Raw genomic sequence first — 14,316 nt, forward strand, 5'->3', positions numbered from 1 at the left:
TCTAAGGCAGCCCCGGTAAGTAGAACAGCAGAGGTGTGGAAATCAGCTGTGCTGTGCGAATCAGCTGAGCCAGAAAGAAGGAAATATAGGACAGGATAGGGTGTGGGTGGACAGGGCCAGCTGATTGTCAGAACTACTGGTCTGAACCGGCAGCAGCCCACCACTGCATAAAAATGGGGCTGAGAGTTGCTTCCCTTGCCCTGAATGAATAAGATGCCAGATCACCCAAATTAGACAAAATTGTCACCCTCACATCTGAGATACGTACCTCTATCTTGCCAGCTGGAGAGAGATCAAGCCATTGTTCCATTACATGCTGTAAGTCCACATCCACAAGAGGCAGGCTCACCTCACCAATTATGTCATGCTTGGAAAAGCGGTTGAAATCATACACTTGCATGACCAGTATAGCTTCAGTCAGCTCTGCTTGGGAGACCTAGAGAAGAGGAAAAAAGGGAATGGCAATTTCACTTCTACCAATGGATGAAATCTCATGTCCTTCTCAAATGATGAAGCAGTGAATCTGAGCAATACAGGACAATCATCCTGCAAAGTAAGAATGGAGTCAAAAAGTTCTATCCATTTTGCTCAAGATTGATTCTCCAACATTGGTTCTCCAACAGCTTGGGACCTGTATGGATCTCAGGTGCAGGGGGGAGAGGAAATGGGGTTATCAAAATCAGGTGCCACAATAAAGAAGGTGTGATTTCAATGGAAGACAGGGTTTGTAAAGTCAACATCACAAATCATACTAAAGTCAATTAAGCTAACCAAGAACATGAAATAACAATGAAAAATTTGTTAATGAATATCTTTGCAAACTTATAAACTAAATTTTAACAATACCAAACTGAATTGAAACAGATCAATGAACTTACAGAGGGCCTTGCATCCTACCTGAAAAATGAAGCTCTCGTTGAAAACAGGATTGAGTGTCTTACGATGAACCTTTGTTTCGTACTTCTTCCTTATGTCAGATGTCAGGAAAGCAATCACATAGGGATCAGAGGTACCCCCACTGTCCATGGCCTTTAGATCTGCTGCTTGCTTCACTCTAACCTTCAACTTAGAGAATCAATTCAAAAATATGAAAGTCTTGAAATGGACAATGTGTATTAAGTTTGCAAATCTGTAGACCTGGGCTAGAAATGGAGTAGGCAAGCAAACCAGAATAGAAAAGTAATGTTCTTAAAAGTTGTGACATTAGACTCTCTGGATGAAATTTGATTCTAGGAAACAGTTGGATTGTTCTGCTGTATTGGTCTCCCTACTGCACAACAACATCCTTTAATAAACTTCTAGATTCTGTCACTGGGTTTGAGAAACTTTAATTTGCCTAGATGGCATTAAGTCATGGAATTGACTTAAGTCACTGAAGGTCCAAAATACACTTGGCTACATGTTAGATCTATTGTTTTGTCCCAGACAGTTGTGACAGGATCTTAGTACAAGACTTCACCATCAGTCCTTTGCCATGATCTGATCATTCTCTGATTGTTTGCTAGTGTTGCCCAAACGTCATAGGGAACAAAGTCCTATTGAGCAATCACAACCAATCAAAATACTGGACCCATATTGGTTTCAGTGAATGCTTCAACTTTCCCTTAAGTTCTGGTGGATAGTTCAACTGAGGCCTTAGGCACTGCCTCAAATTTGTTGGAGTAGTAATGAATAGGAAGAACCCAGAAGCTACGCAGGTTATCAGCATTTGCCAATAGGATGGTAGCTTTTCTAAAATTGGTCATCATTGGATGAAAGAATCAATGTAGAGTAAAGGAAAACATACAAGGGTGACACAGATGAAAACAAATACGTGAAATGCAGAAAGGAAAAGTATTGCTATTTAATATTGTTTTATAATAATAAAAAAGGAGTGCAAATTTGTCACCCTGGGATTTGTGAAATATACCTCCTGGCCACGGAAGTCATATTCTAGGGAATATTGCAGCCGTCCTCGTTTCTCATCTTCCAGTCCACATTCAATGTCTTCCAAATCAGGTTGGACCTACATCAAAATATTAGCACCTTTCATTCAAACATTCAATGGAATTCATATAATAAATGATCTATGAAGTATGACTTACTTTGGGTTGACCGTATATACTGTATGCCATTTTACATTCAGGAACTCAGTGTGTCCCCCCCACCCCACACACACACTTCTATTTTTCCCTATAACAACAATCCTCTGGTGTTTATTGTATTATATTCAGTTCTTGGAGACACAAAACCAATTCAAAATCTATTAAGTCTTATCAATAGCAATGAAAATATTGTACTTTGAAAATGTAATACAGGTAGTCTTTAACAACAGTAATTGGGACTGAAATTTCCATCTCTAAGTGATGCAATTGTAAAGTGTGTTTGGTGATACCACTTAGGGATAGCAGTTCTGGCAATTCCTGGTTATTATTGTTAAGTGAATCCTCATGGATTGTGAGGACCTCATATGTCCACAACTTCTGATTTTCTGCCAGTTCCCCATTGATTTTGCTTGTGGGAAGGCAGAAGAAGAGATTGCAAATTGTAATCACATGACTGTGGGACACTGTGTTGGCCAGAAATCTGGGCTGGTTGCTGAGCACCCAGTTTGCCCTCTGTGTCAGCCAGACCCTGAGGACCAGTCATAAGTACCCTCATTCAGTGCCATCATTGAATGGTCACTGAACAAGTGGTCATTAACTGTGGATCACCTGTACTAAGAAATAAGTATTTGGAGCCAAGGAGTAAAAATCAGAACTGTGTATGATTTCACAAGTGATCTATCAAAGATATTAATATACTCCAAAACTGAGCTTCTGTGTCATATCAACTGTTCCCAATCACTTAGCTACCAGGGACATCTACACAGATTATCAAAAAGTCAAGATGACATACAAGTGCACAATTGAAGCTCTGCCCCTTTCTTAACAAGTACCATAAGCTTGATTATGCATTCATGGCCACCAGTTTGATTTTTTTTCACTGCCTGGTTACCAGTTCTTGCTTAACCCCTACTGAGATCAGTTGAATTGTATCCATCTTGTTTTCCTATCTACTTTGCTGTGTATTTATATTTCAAGCCTAGAAACCATTTGTACTTCAAGACTAGAAGGAGTTTTGTAACTGAGAACTCATTGAAAGTTCTCCGGGGTTATAGTCCTCTTGAAATTTGAACTTAAAAATCAAAATGCTATTCCATCCTAAAAGTCAAGGTTACCTACCAAGCTGGCTGTTGTGGAGGCACCATTAATGTTTGTTAAGTTGAGTTTCTCCTTCTTCTTGCGTTTCTTCTTGCAGCAGCAGCACTTGATGATACAGATAAGGAAAAGTAGCAGGACTAAGCCTGCTGCTACAGCAATTGCTATGAGAGCCCATCTGGGTACTGTTTCCGCAGCAGGAGACAAGAAAGAGGAAAGAAATCATGTAATGTAAATCAGGGAATTCTTTCTGGAAAGTTACAAAGATTTGGAGGCTCTAGTACAGCCGTCCCCAACCCCTAGTCCATGGACCGGTACTGGTCCACAGCATGCCAGCAACCGATCTGTGCAAACAAGCGAAGCCCCATCCGTGGGATGAAGGCAGCATGCAAAGCCACACCTCCTCCGGTCCGCAGAAAACCCTTTCTCCATGGAGTTGGTCCCTGGTGCCCAAAAGGTTGGGGGACGCTGGTCTAGTATCACTTCCAAATGTAGGCAAATCATAATAATTATCTGCAAAATAGATGGGGCTGCTATGTCAAAGAATTAAGCATTTACAACAATTAATGCCTTTCCTAGTATCCACCAAAGATTTATTGATTTGTTAAATTTATTTGCTGCCTATCTTGCCAGCTTACAATAATTTAAAAAAAAAGAAAACGAAAGGAGTGTAAACAGAAGTAAGATAATAGAACAATAAAAGAAACAACGAAAAAGGAACACAACGAGAATACATCAATATGATAACCAAAAAGATGGATGGGTGGAGAACAGAGAGCAAAGGCGGGGGGGGGGGGGTACAGTCTGCCATCAATCTAGCAGCCACCTCCAATGTGGAACTCCCCCATTTGGTACCCAGGTCAACCTGCAGAGCCAGGTCTCTGGTCTTTTGTGGAAGGATAGGAGGGTAGGGGCAGATGTTAGTTTAGAGGGTAAGATGTTGCAAAGGTCAGACACTGAAGCAGAGACGGATCTTCTTCTGAATCTCAATAACCAGAGTTCTTTGACTGATAGGATCTAAAGTAGGCACTCTCTGCTGGCACAAGAAGGACAGGCTTGTCCCAGCGGGATGAGGTGGTTCATCAGATAGCCTGGACCTATGACATTAAGAACTTTAAAGGTCATAACTAATACCTAGAACTGCATTCAGAAGCAGACCACATTAGACTACCATTTCCAATACCCTCAGCTAAGATGCCTATTGACTGATATCGTTCACCATGTCAGGAATTAGAATCTAGCCCATCTGGAAGGACACCAATAGTAGGAATTATCATAAATTATATTTTAATTCTTATAATCACTTTGCCAAAAGGGTATAGTAAATTATTGAGTCAGTTCCTTTTGTTGTTTTTTTAAAGAAGACTTTTGTTTATTCATCTAATGTCACCTTCCCAACAGCTAAATAATTTGTTCCTTCATCTTATCATGCCAAAGTCAATTAGCAAAAGATTAAAAAGGACATGCACAAACACATTTGTGGTAATAGCTTATTGATGCATGACATCTGTTTGGTAGGGGTGACTTTTTTTCTTTCCCATAGTTTTCCAATTTCTCTGTAAAATGCAGATCTTATTGTCATCCTCAATGAATGCCTGCATTTTAATACCTCTGAAGCATGAAAGCAAAAATGGGACAGAAAAGAATAAATGAGGAAGATTGCAGAAGCAAAGAACGTGCTGAAGTTAGGCTTGGACACCTTGAGTCATGATGAACAGATACGGCAGGGACTACACTAAATGCTCTTCTTTTCATACACATTAATAAAACATTTTTGTCCTTTAGAACCAAAAAAAAGGATGAGATAAATGTTTACTCTCACTCATTGTGTTTAAAAGAGAGAGAGAGTGTGTGTGTGTGTTTGGCAAGCTCTCCCAGCAATCCTATTGTTTCAGAATGGAGAGTTTGAGTTCAGTCCAGGAGTATTTTTAAAGACTCGTTTTATAATCTCAGCAAGGTTCCCAGGCATTATGTTTGTATTGCCATGAGAATTAAACAGACAACTAATTTCCCTTGAATAAGAGAACAGAATAATGTTCTAGAATAAACAGCTATGTAGAATGTTAGGAACATACAAGGAAGACTCCTCTTCTGTTGCTAAAATGATCTGATGAAAGTGGGTTTACAAATAATGGTTTTTTTTAATGTCATTAATGAGTCTGCCTACTTTCATACATCAAATCAGGCTGTAGTTTCATCAACCATGGGTTGTGTTACATTGATGAACCACATCTGACACTTTACGTCTCATTCTATAATGGCTTAATGTAATGTAAAGCCATAGACAACCATTCATTAATTCATTCATACATTCATTTATGAACATTTATATGGTTGCCCAACTCACTCTTAGTGACTCCAGGCAGCTTACAAAGACAAAAAACCAATATATATAAAAAAAAACCAATTAAAAAACAATAACCTCCCACGCCCGTGGCCACAGCCATCAGTCAATCCAATAAATCACTTGATGGCCTCCATCTCACACTGGGTTCCCCAGTCCCATTGGCAAAACCAGATCTTCAGGGCCATGTAAAAGAGTATCAAAATGGGGCCAATTTATCTCTTCTTTTTCTTCTCTATACTAATCTCCAGGACTTATTATCAAATATAGAGCTGATATAGGAGCAGTGGACTTTAAATAAAAGCTTTCAGGGGTTATTGGAGTTGTTTAGCAGTGTCTACATCACCAGTTATGCTCTACTTTTATATTTGTAAAATCATCTTAAAATTCAAAATTGAGGGTGTCTTCTCTAATCTAAAAGAAGCTAGAAAGATCAACAGGTACAAGTGGCTGCAGACATCTCAGTTGCAAAGCATAAATTAATTGCTGTTTTAGAGGGGAATATCGGTTATTTTTTACCATTGTTTGTAATACCTAAACAAAGTTCTCACCTCCTTTTTTTTCCTATTCAGTTCTTGTCTCATTTTCATCCATTTTTCCATCCCTTCTTTCACATCTCACTACAACTACATTTTCCCTATAAACTATCCTTCCCCATGTATCCCCTCTGCTTTGTGGCTGCTTCTGCTGGGTAAAAAAAAAGGGGGGGGAGAAATACAGGCATGTATTTGCGTGTTTGAGCAGTTTGTATACATGAGAAAAATTGGTATGTCCAGATTTGGGAGGATGGATTAAATTTAGAAATGGAGTATGTGTATTTTAGGTAATTTTTATCAATTTGACAATGGGGCCTTATTTTTCTGGAAGGTGGTTTTTAATGAGGACACACACACATTCTGCAACCACTTATTGGCCAGGGTTCTTGTGGTAGGGAAATTTATAGGCGTAGTTTCAAGTGATGGTGGTCGCTGTTAAATCAACAAGGTAAAGAAGCTAGGCAAATTCTACACACATACACACTGTTCCTTGGAAGCCTTACATTCATGGTCATCTTTTTTTTTAGTAAATGTATTTTTAGTAATGTATTTTTAGTAAATGTTTTTTAGTAAATGTTTTTGGTATAGAGGTTAAGGCATCAGACTAGAAACTGGGAGACTGAATTCTCATCCTGCCTTGGGCATGAAGCCAGCTGAGCGACTTTGGACCAGACTCTCTCTCACACACCTAGGAAGGACATAATGGTAAACCACTTCTGAAAAACTTTGTCAAGAAAACTGCATGGATATTTATTTATTTATTTATTTATTTATTTATTTATTTATTTATTTATTTATTTATTTATTTATTTATTTATTTATTATATTTCTATCCCGCCTTTCTCCCGTAGGACTCAAGGCGGTGTACAGTCAAGAAAAATATAGATGCACAAACAACATAAAATTGCTAATTAAAATTATTATTATAACATAGTTTGGCCCAATTAAATAGAACCTAAAATTAGATAACATTTTAGAAACATTCACATGTTCATATGTTTAGCCCCGCTTGTTGGAACATCAGGGTTTTGAGGGCACGGCGGAAAGCACGGAGATCAGGGATATTTCGTATCTCAGGGGGCAGTTCATTCCAAAGGGTTGGAGCCCTCACAGAGAAGGCCCTCCCCCTGGGAGTCGCCAGTCGGCATAATTTGACTGACGGTACCCTGAGTAGTCCCTCCCTGTGAGAACGAACTGGTCGGTGGGAGGCTATTGGTGGCAAAAGACGGTCTCGTAGGTACCCAGGTCCTAAGCCCTGGAGCGCTTTAAAGGTGATAACTAACACCTTGAATCGCACCCGGAACTCCAAGAACCAGACATGATTGATTGAATGAATGGATGAAAGAAAGAAAAAATAATAAGCTTCCAATCACTTGTTAAAAAGAAATCCAATTTAAGTATGAATTGGACCTTCTGGAACTCCTCAGCTGAGCTACACATAATAAGATCCTTGAATGAACTGTTCATTCCATCATGCCTTGAATTGACTCACATGGAATTTTGTTGATAAGGCCTTCGATGAAGCTGGGTTGGGCAGTGGTTAGCACAGCACTTGTGGTGAGGTTACTGGAGCCTCTGGGAGCAACAACAGTGATGCCAGATGATGCTCTAGAAGCCATGGCCCAGAAAAGGTGAGCTGGAAAAAAGGAACAATATAATTATTTACAAGAGGCTGATTATGTTCCAACATCACCATATAGATGACTATCATCTTTCATATAACCTGAATTTAAATTATACCTCAGTATCTGCATTAGCACTAGCCAGTCAGACTCTAAACTAATACACGGCAATGGCTCCTTTGAGCACCCAGAATATAATTTATGATATTAATAGGATCATCCCTTGATAGATACATGCCTTTCTGCTCTTTTCTGTATAGCCAGTTCCTTACCCAAGGCTTTCCTGTCTGTCTGTCAGCCTCTCTTCAACTCTTTAAACAGGAGGTTTTTCAGCCCTAGCTGGCAATACCAGGCTTGAATTGGCATCTCTTCTATGCAGAAGAGATGCTCTACCATTCAGTCCCAGCCTCTCTCATGTTCCCATAGTGTAGAAAATGGAGCTTTCAAATCCGGAAATGCATGTAGGTATAAGCATTCTAAGAAATGCTTATTCTTGTGAATGTGACTGCATAAATGCATATAGAATTTGTGGGATTTGCCTCAAGGATCCAATGTGCTCCCTTCTGGCAGTGCTCCTACTAGGAAGGTTAACAAATTTGTAATCCAGGCAGATGTGAAGATTAAAGTCCTCCCTGGCAACCCAAGGGCCACACCAGATCAGGATGGTAGCTGCATCATTGATTTACGTTGGCTTCTAAACAGCATCCACTTGTGTTGAGTGTCAAGGTACCTGGACTGAATCAAGGAACAGTGCTGGAAATGACAAGTCCTATTTCCCCAACTACATAAGAATTATTATTATTTTTCTCAGAGCATTCCTTAATAAGAAAGCTCAGCTATTTTTCCAGGAGATAAAGATGTAAAATAGTTGTTAAAACAGATTGTGAGTACCTGCATAAACATCCTTCACTAATTAATACCATTAACTCTTTTGAGTTATTTTAATTGTTACATTATGCAGAATAAAAGAAGCAAAGAGACAGGTTCCTCTCCTCTGAGTCCCACTCACAATGCCAGAAGACCTTCTGAGGGATCATGGACTTCATGGGTGGCCATGGAAGACGGCCTAGAAATTGCAACTAGCTGAGAACATGGAAGCCCTTGCATGTATATGCTTGATATGGTGTCTTTCCCACAATCAAAGAGTGTCAGTTTAAGGCAGGGGTGTTAAACTGGCAGCCAGCTCCGCAAAGGGAAAAAAAGTCATGATATATCATGTGATGGCAATGTGACATGGCAAGTTTGACACACGTGGTTTAAAATATTTGCAATGCTACATAAAACCATTACGCAGCATAGGGCCATTGAATTTATAGGGTCACCCAATAAGAGAGTATTGTTCTGCATTCCTACATCATCCATTGGCATCAATGCTTAACTAGCTCTTTCCTGTGCTATGAAACAAATCTCCCAAGATTTTTTATATTTTAGTTTTTAATACGGTTTTACTGGATTTGTTTTTAGTATTTTGTCTTTATTATTAATATGCTATTTAGTATACTGTCTTTGGTGTAAGCCGCCCAGAGTCCTCGGAGAGTGGGTGGCATAGAAATATGACTAATAAAATAAAAATAAAATAAATGGGATTTTAACGTTTTTATTGTCTTTTTATAAGCTGCCCACAGAGAGTCTTTTTTGTTGAAAAACTTGGCCAACTAATCAACCAAGATTACTCTGGGCAATGCACAAATAATAAGGTATCAGATAAAGCCTAATGAAAAGAACATAAAACCATGGTACACAACCTTCAAACAATAATAAAAGAAAAAGACAATTAAATGCCAATCCAAAGTGAAACAACACTATTATCCAATTGGGACGTAACATGTCATGGCCCAAATGCCTGAGGAAAGAGCCAGGCCTTGACAGTCTTCCTAACAGCCAGCAGGGCTGAGCATTTCATTAAGTCAGAAAGAAGGCCGACACTGGAAGGTGTACCGCCTGGAGGATCCCACATGATTCCAATGAAGGTGCTCAGAACAGGCTTTTCAGAGTGAATAAGGGGAAAGATATATCGGGGATAGGGCAGTTCCCAAAATAATCTGGTCCTATGCCATATGGTAACCAGCACCTTGAATTGCACCCAGAAGCCAACTGAGAGCCAATACAGCTTGCAGGGTATTGGTGTCACATGGGCATAGTGAAAAGCAACTATAACTACCCGCACCACCACATTATGTACTGATTATAGCTTCCTGGAAGTGTTCAGGGGCAGTCCCACATACAGCACATTGCAATAATTCAAACAGCAAGTGACTAAGGCAGGGGTCGGCAACCTATTGACGGTATGATCAGCCCTGGGAGGATGGAGGTTCTCTAAAATATATTCCTCTATATTTTCTCTATTCATTCTGTAATTTGATAGTATTGTAGCTCTAGGAAGGAAAGTGTCTTTTCATTTCACCTTTTTTATTCATAACCATCTTGGGGTTTAAAAAAAGACAATGAATCTCCTATTATCCTCGAATTTCTGTCCCTCTTTTTCCATTGTTACAGCACTTAGCATTAGCACTTAGACTTATATACCGCTTCACAGTGCTTTTATAGCCCTCTCTAAGCTGTTTACAGAGTCATCATAAACAGACCCCAACAATCTGGGTCCTCATTTTATCCACCTCGGAAGGATGGAAGGCTGAGTCAACCTTGAGCCGGTGAGACTCAAACTGCCAAATTGCAGGCAGCTAGCAGTCAGCAAAAGTAGCCTGCAGTACTGCATTCTAACCACTGTGCCACCATGACTATACTAATACATGTCAGCATTACAAGCTTTTTTTTCCTCCACCACTGAAGTGATTGAGATGGATCCCAACTAGGATTGACCTTTACTTAACCACAGGCATACATTGTTTTAATATTCTTCCTGTTCACACTTCTCAGGACTTCTGTTAATTGCCTAAATCTTAACAGGTACTGGGGATCATTGGGTCTAGATCTTTTCTTAATCATTCTTAATAGTTCCATTTCTAGACCATTAAATCTCATTTGGACATTCCCTCTGCTCTTGTTTTTAGATTCCCTTCCGTTTGTATTTTCTTGCATTACACCTTATTGCTGTAAAGTTTATGTACACAAAAACAATGTGGCAGAACTTGTACCAATAAGAAAGAGGGGTATAGATAAATAGATGGATGCTCCCACCAATCCTGGAATTCAAACTAGCATGTCTTTACCTTTTGCCCCATTGGTAAATTTCCTTAATACTGCTTTCTTTCTCTATCTATCTATCTATCTATCTATCTATCTATCTATCTATCTATCTATCTATCTATCTCTATTATTTTCTTTCCTCCCTCCCTCCCGCCATTTAATTTCTGCCCTGGCCAAGTCCAAAATGTCTCTAGATGGTATACAAGGTAAATAAAACAAGATGAAAATAAAAATGCAATTAAGGAAATTATAAATCCAGAAAGCCAGCCCTAAACCCTATGCAATATACAGTATGCCAAGCACATTTAAGAAGGAATTCCATTCTCCCTTCCCTGCAGTCTTTAAATATTAGCTTCTGGGAGGTTTGTTTGTTTGTTTGTTTGTTTTTTGGAGGCGGGGTTTAACGAAATCTAGGGAACCAGGAGAAAAGCCTTCTCTGCTGTGGCTCCTGTCCTCTGGAACATCCTACCCTCTGAGATGAGATTGGCTCCCACCCTCCTGACATTTTATAAGAGCCTTAAGACCTGGCTCTCTCCAATGCGGGCAGCTTCATACAGGAAGCTAAAACCTAATCCCACCTCCCTGCCAGGTGTATCTGGCTCCAACCTTTGCCATGTTGCATTCATGATTTTTATCTGCTTTGTTATATTATAATTGAGGATTTTAATGTTTTTTATGTTCTAAGCTACCCAGAGTTGTTGGACACAAGATGGATGGCAAATAAATTTCATAATAAATATGAAATTTCGGCGCCATCGAGTTTTGTGGAGGTAATTTGCTCCCTTGAAATTCCAGGGAGAATTTTCCTCGAAGTGCCTCCGCCTTCCTCTCCTGGTTTCTAAAGCCACCCCACACCCCAAAAATCTCAACAGATTTGACAAATGCTTGAATATTGAGCCAAATTTATTTAATTATTTTAAATTTTTAATCGATGTTTTGTCTTGTGTTTTTAAATAGGCTGTACACTGCCCTGAGTCCTCCGGGAGAAGGGCAGTATAGAAATAAAATAATAATAATAATAATAATAATAATAATAATAATAATAATAATAATAATAATAATAATAATAATAATAATAATATGCAATTCACTCTAGGTTGTATTTATTGGGGTTTTATGGAGGCTTAAAACCACAATCACAATAAATCCTTCCCCTCAAAAATAAATAAATTAATTAAATAAATAAATTAAAAATAAAAATAGTAATAAATAAATAGTTTTAATAATTAAGTTATTCTATATTATAAATCAATACAAACAGTTTGCAGTGGGGTTTAAGAGAAAAATCTAGACTATTCCTAGGCTTATTAGAAACTACAGCACTCAGCCAGCCTGAGCAATAATACAGCAGTTAGACTGCAGGTATATCAAACTGACAACCTATGGGCCGGATATGTCACATGCATGTCTCACCCACCCCATCTCCGTGAAGGGGAAAAAGTCACAAAATGTCATGTAATGGCAACGTGATGCCGCAAGTTTGACACCCATGAGTTAGAGGGTTATAGGATGTTTTATATATTTAATTCCAGATCTCCTGTCAGGTATGCATTTGATATTTTATACAAAAATGAATAATACACATGTTAACCTCCTGCATTTATTCTTTCTGATTTCTGATGCTGTATATTCTGGGCTCAATAGCTATCAATTAATCTAAATGAGCTATTGCTAAAAATATATCAGTTCCTTCAAAAGACATAGGATACAGCCAAAAGATCCAACACACAGCTTGTATTATCATCTAAACCATGGCACAGTAAAATCAGTTCTCTTTTGTCTGGTGAGTCCCAAGACAAGCTGTGCTTTTAGAAACACAGAAATTATGTTGCATGAGATAATCAAAATGCTGCCCCTGCAGTGGTGCAATCAAACAATGAAATTATAATTGCATTCTTGGCTGTGTATAAAAGCGACAGTTCAGATTGTTGTAGAGCACAAACTGTGAACTGTGAGCATCAAATGGATGTTACACGTCAAATGAATCCAACTACTGAACTGAATAACCAAATGCTGATTAAAGTATAACAATAGCTTTAATTGCCAGCATTTCCTGCATAATGGTTTGAGATTCCTGGCTGAATATTCTGAAATCTAATTGGTTTTGAATGCCTGAATATGTTGGAGTCTTGAGAAATTCGTATGTGATTAAGTGCCCTCGGATTTCAGTTATACATCAGTTAGATTAATCACAAAGTCTACTTTCCAACTATAAAAGGAACTACCAGAGATTATTATAATAACTATATACAAGCCATGGGACTTGTTACACTAAACAAAATTCAAAGTAAGTAGAAGCTATTCACTGCTGAAAGATAGCTACCGTATTTCCAAACACACCCTATGGGGGCCTGCAGTAAAAATCTACCAATAAAGTTGAGTTTCAAAATACATGGAAATTATTTTCATATTCATTCCTTTCTTATGGAAGATTGGTTATGTCAGTGTCCAACACTTCCTTTCCAAGTAGAGACAGTGCTGTTTCAAATGTGAATTAACCTGTAGGAAGTTATATTCCACAGGCAGAGAGGATATCACTGAAATGGATATACACAGAAATTATTATGATAATGATGATATTAGAAGCCATTTCTTTGGGGAGGGGGGTTTTGCCTTTAAAGGCTCATTAACAGTGTGTATTTCCTTAAATATTATACATGGTAATACCTAGTTTCAATAATCATCAACAAAGTTAAGCTTGCAGCTTTAAAAGCAAGCATTTATACTGGATTAAACTGAAATGAAAACAAGACCACTTACCAGTACTTTATTTCTTTTAATTTCTCTTCATTGTCCCGCAGCGGAAACTTTCTTCCTCATTTTCAGCCATTCTCCTCCCTGAAGGGAGCACATCATTGCTAAATCTGCAACCTCCAGCTAAACATGTTGAATATAACCTCCAGTGGGATGAAGGTGCATAGGTGTGGGTGGGTAAAGCAGAAACTAAACCGGAAATTCTTCTTTTCTCAACTAAGAAAACTGGATTGGAATGTCTTGGTTAGCCCCACCTGATTTGTTGATCTATGTACGGTATCTTATAGGAAAGGAAAACAAGTGTGTACACTCCCAAGCGATTGCAAATTTTATCAAACTGTTAGTTTGCATTCTGCATTATTCTGCAATTTGCATTATCAAACTGTTAGTAGCATTCTGTTTATTCATCTTTCTCTTTTATGATTTTTTTCTTTTTTTCCCTGCCCTTTCTATCTTTCTTTTCCCTCTTTTTCTTTTATTTATTTATTGTTTATTTATTTATTGGTTCGATTTATATGCCGCCCTTTTCCAGAGACTCAGGGCGGCTTACAATGCATTAAGCAACAGCCTTCATACTTTTGTATATACCTGTTTAGTAGGGCTTTTGCCCCCCCACAAAACGGTGTTCTTTTTTATACAAAGTCAGCTTATTGCCCCCACAATCCGGGTCCTCATTTTACCTGCCTCGAAAGGATGGAAGGCTGAGTCAACCTTGAGCCTGGTGAGATTTGAAC

The 14,316-nt window shown here is 38.6% G+C and overlaps 1 protein-coding gene across 2 annotated transcripts in view; it reads right to left on the bottom strand.

The window, feature by feature from the left end:
* Window positions 1-13,784, bottom strand: part of SYT8 (synaptotagmin 8) — a 31,832-nt gene extending 18,048 nt beyond the window's left edge. The window contains exons 1-6 of one of the 2 annotated variants that reach the window (XM_034416870.3): window positions 13,589-13,784; window positions 7,552-7,695; window positions 3,204-3,364; window positions 1,910-2,005; window positions 898-1,065; window positions 269-436 (exon numbers count right to left, since the gene is read on the bottom strand). In XM_034416870.3, the coding sequence (XP_034272761.1) occupies window positions 269-436; window positions 898-1,065; window positions 1,910-2,005; window positions 3,204-3,364; window positions 7,552-7,678 (720 nt within the window). In that variant the 5' untranslated portion in view covers window positions 7,679-7,695; window positions 13,589-13,784. Of the gene's footprint in view, window positions 1-268; window positions 437-897; window positions 1,066-1,909; window positions 2,006-3,203; window positions 3,365-7,551; window positions 7,696-8,690; window positions 8,868-13,588 lie in introns of those variants that run through there. The other variant, XM_034416868.3, reaches the window with a different exon arrangement.
* Window positions 13,785-14,316: the final 532 nt, after the last annotated feature.

This window comes from Pantherophis guttatus, chromosome 1 (genome assembly GCF_059756535.1).
Source record: "Pantherophis guttatus breed Tessera chromosome 1, ASM5975653v1, whole genome shotgun sequence".
Taxonomy (NCBI): Eukaryota; Metazoa; Chordata; class Lepidosauria; order Squamata; family Colubridae; genus Pantherophis; species Pantherophis guttatus.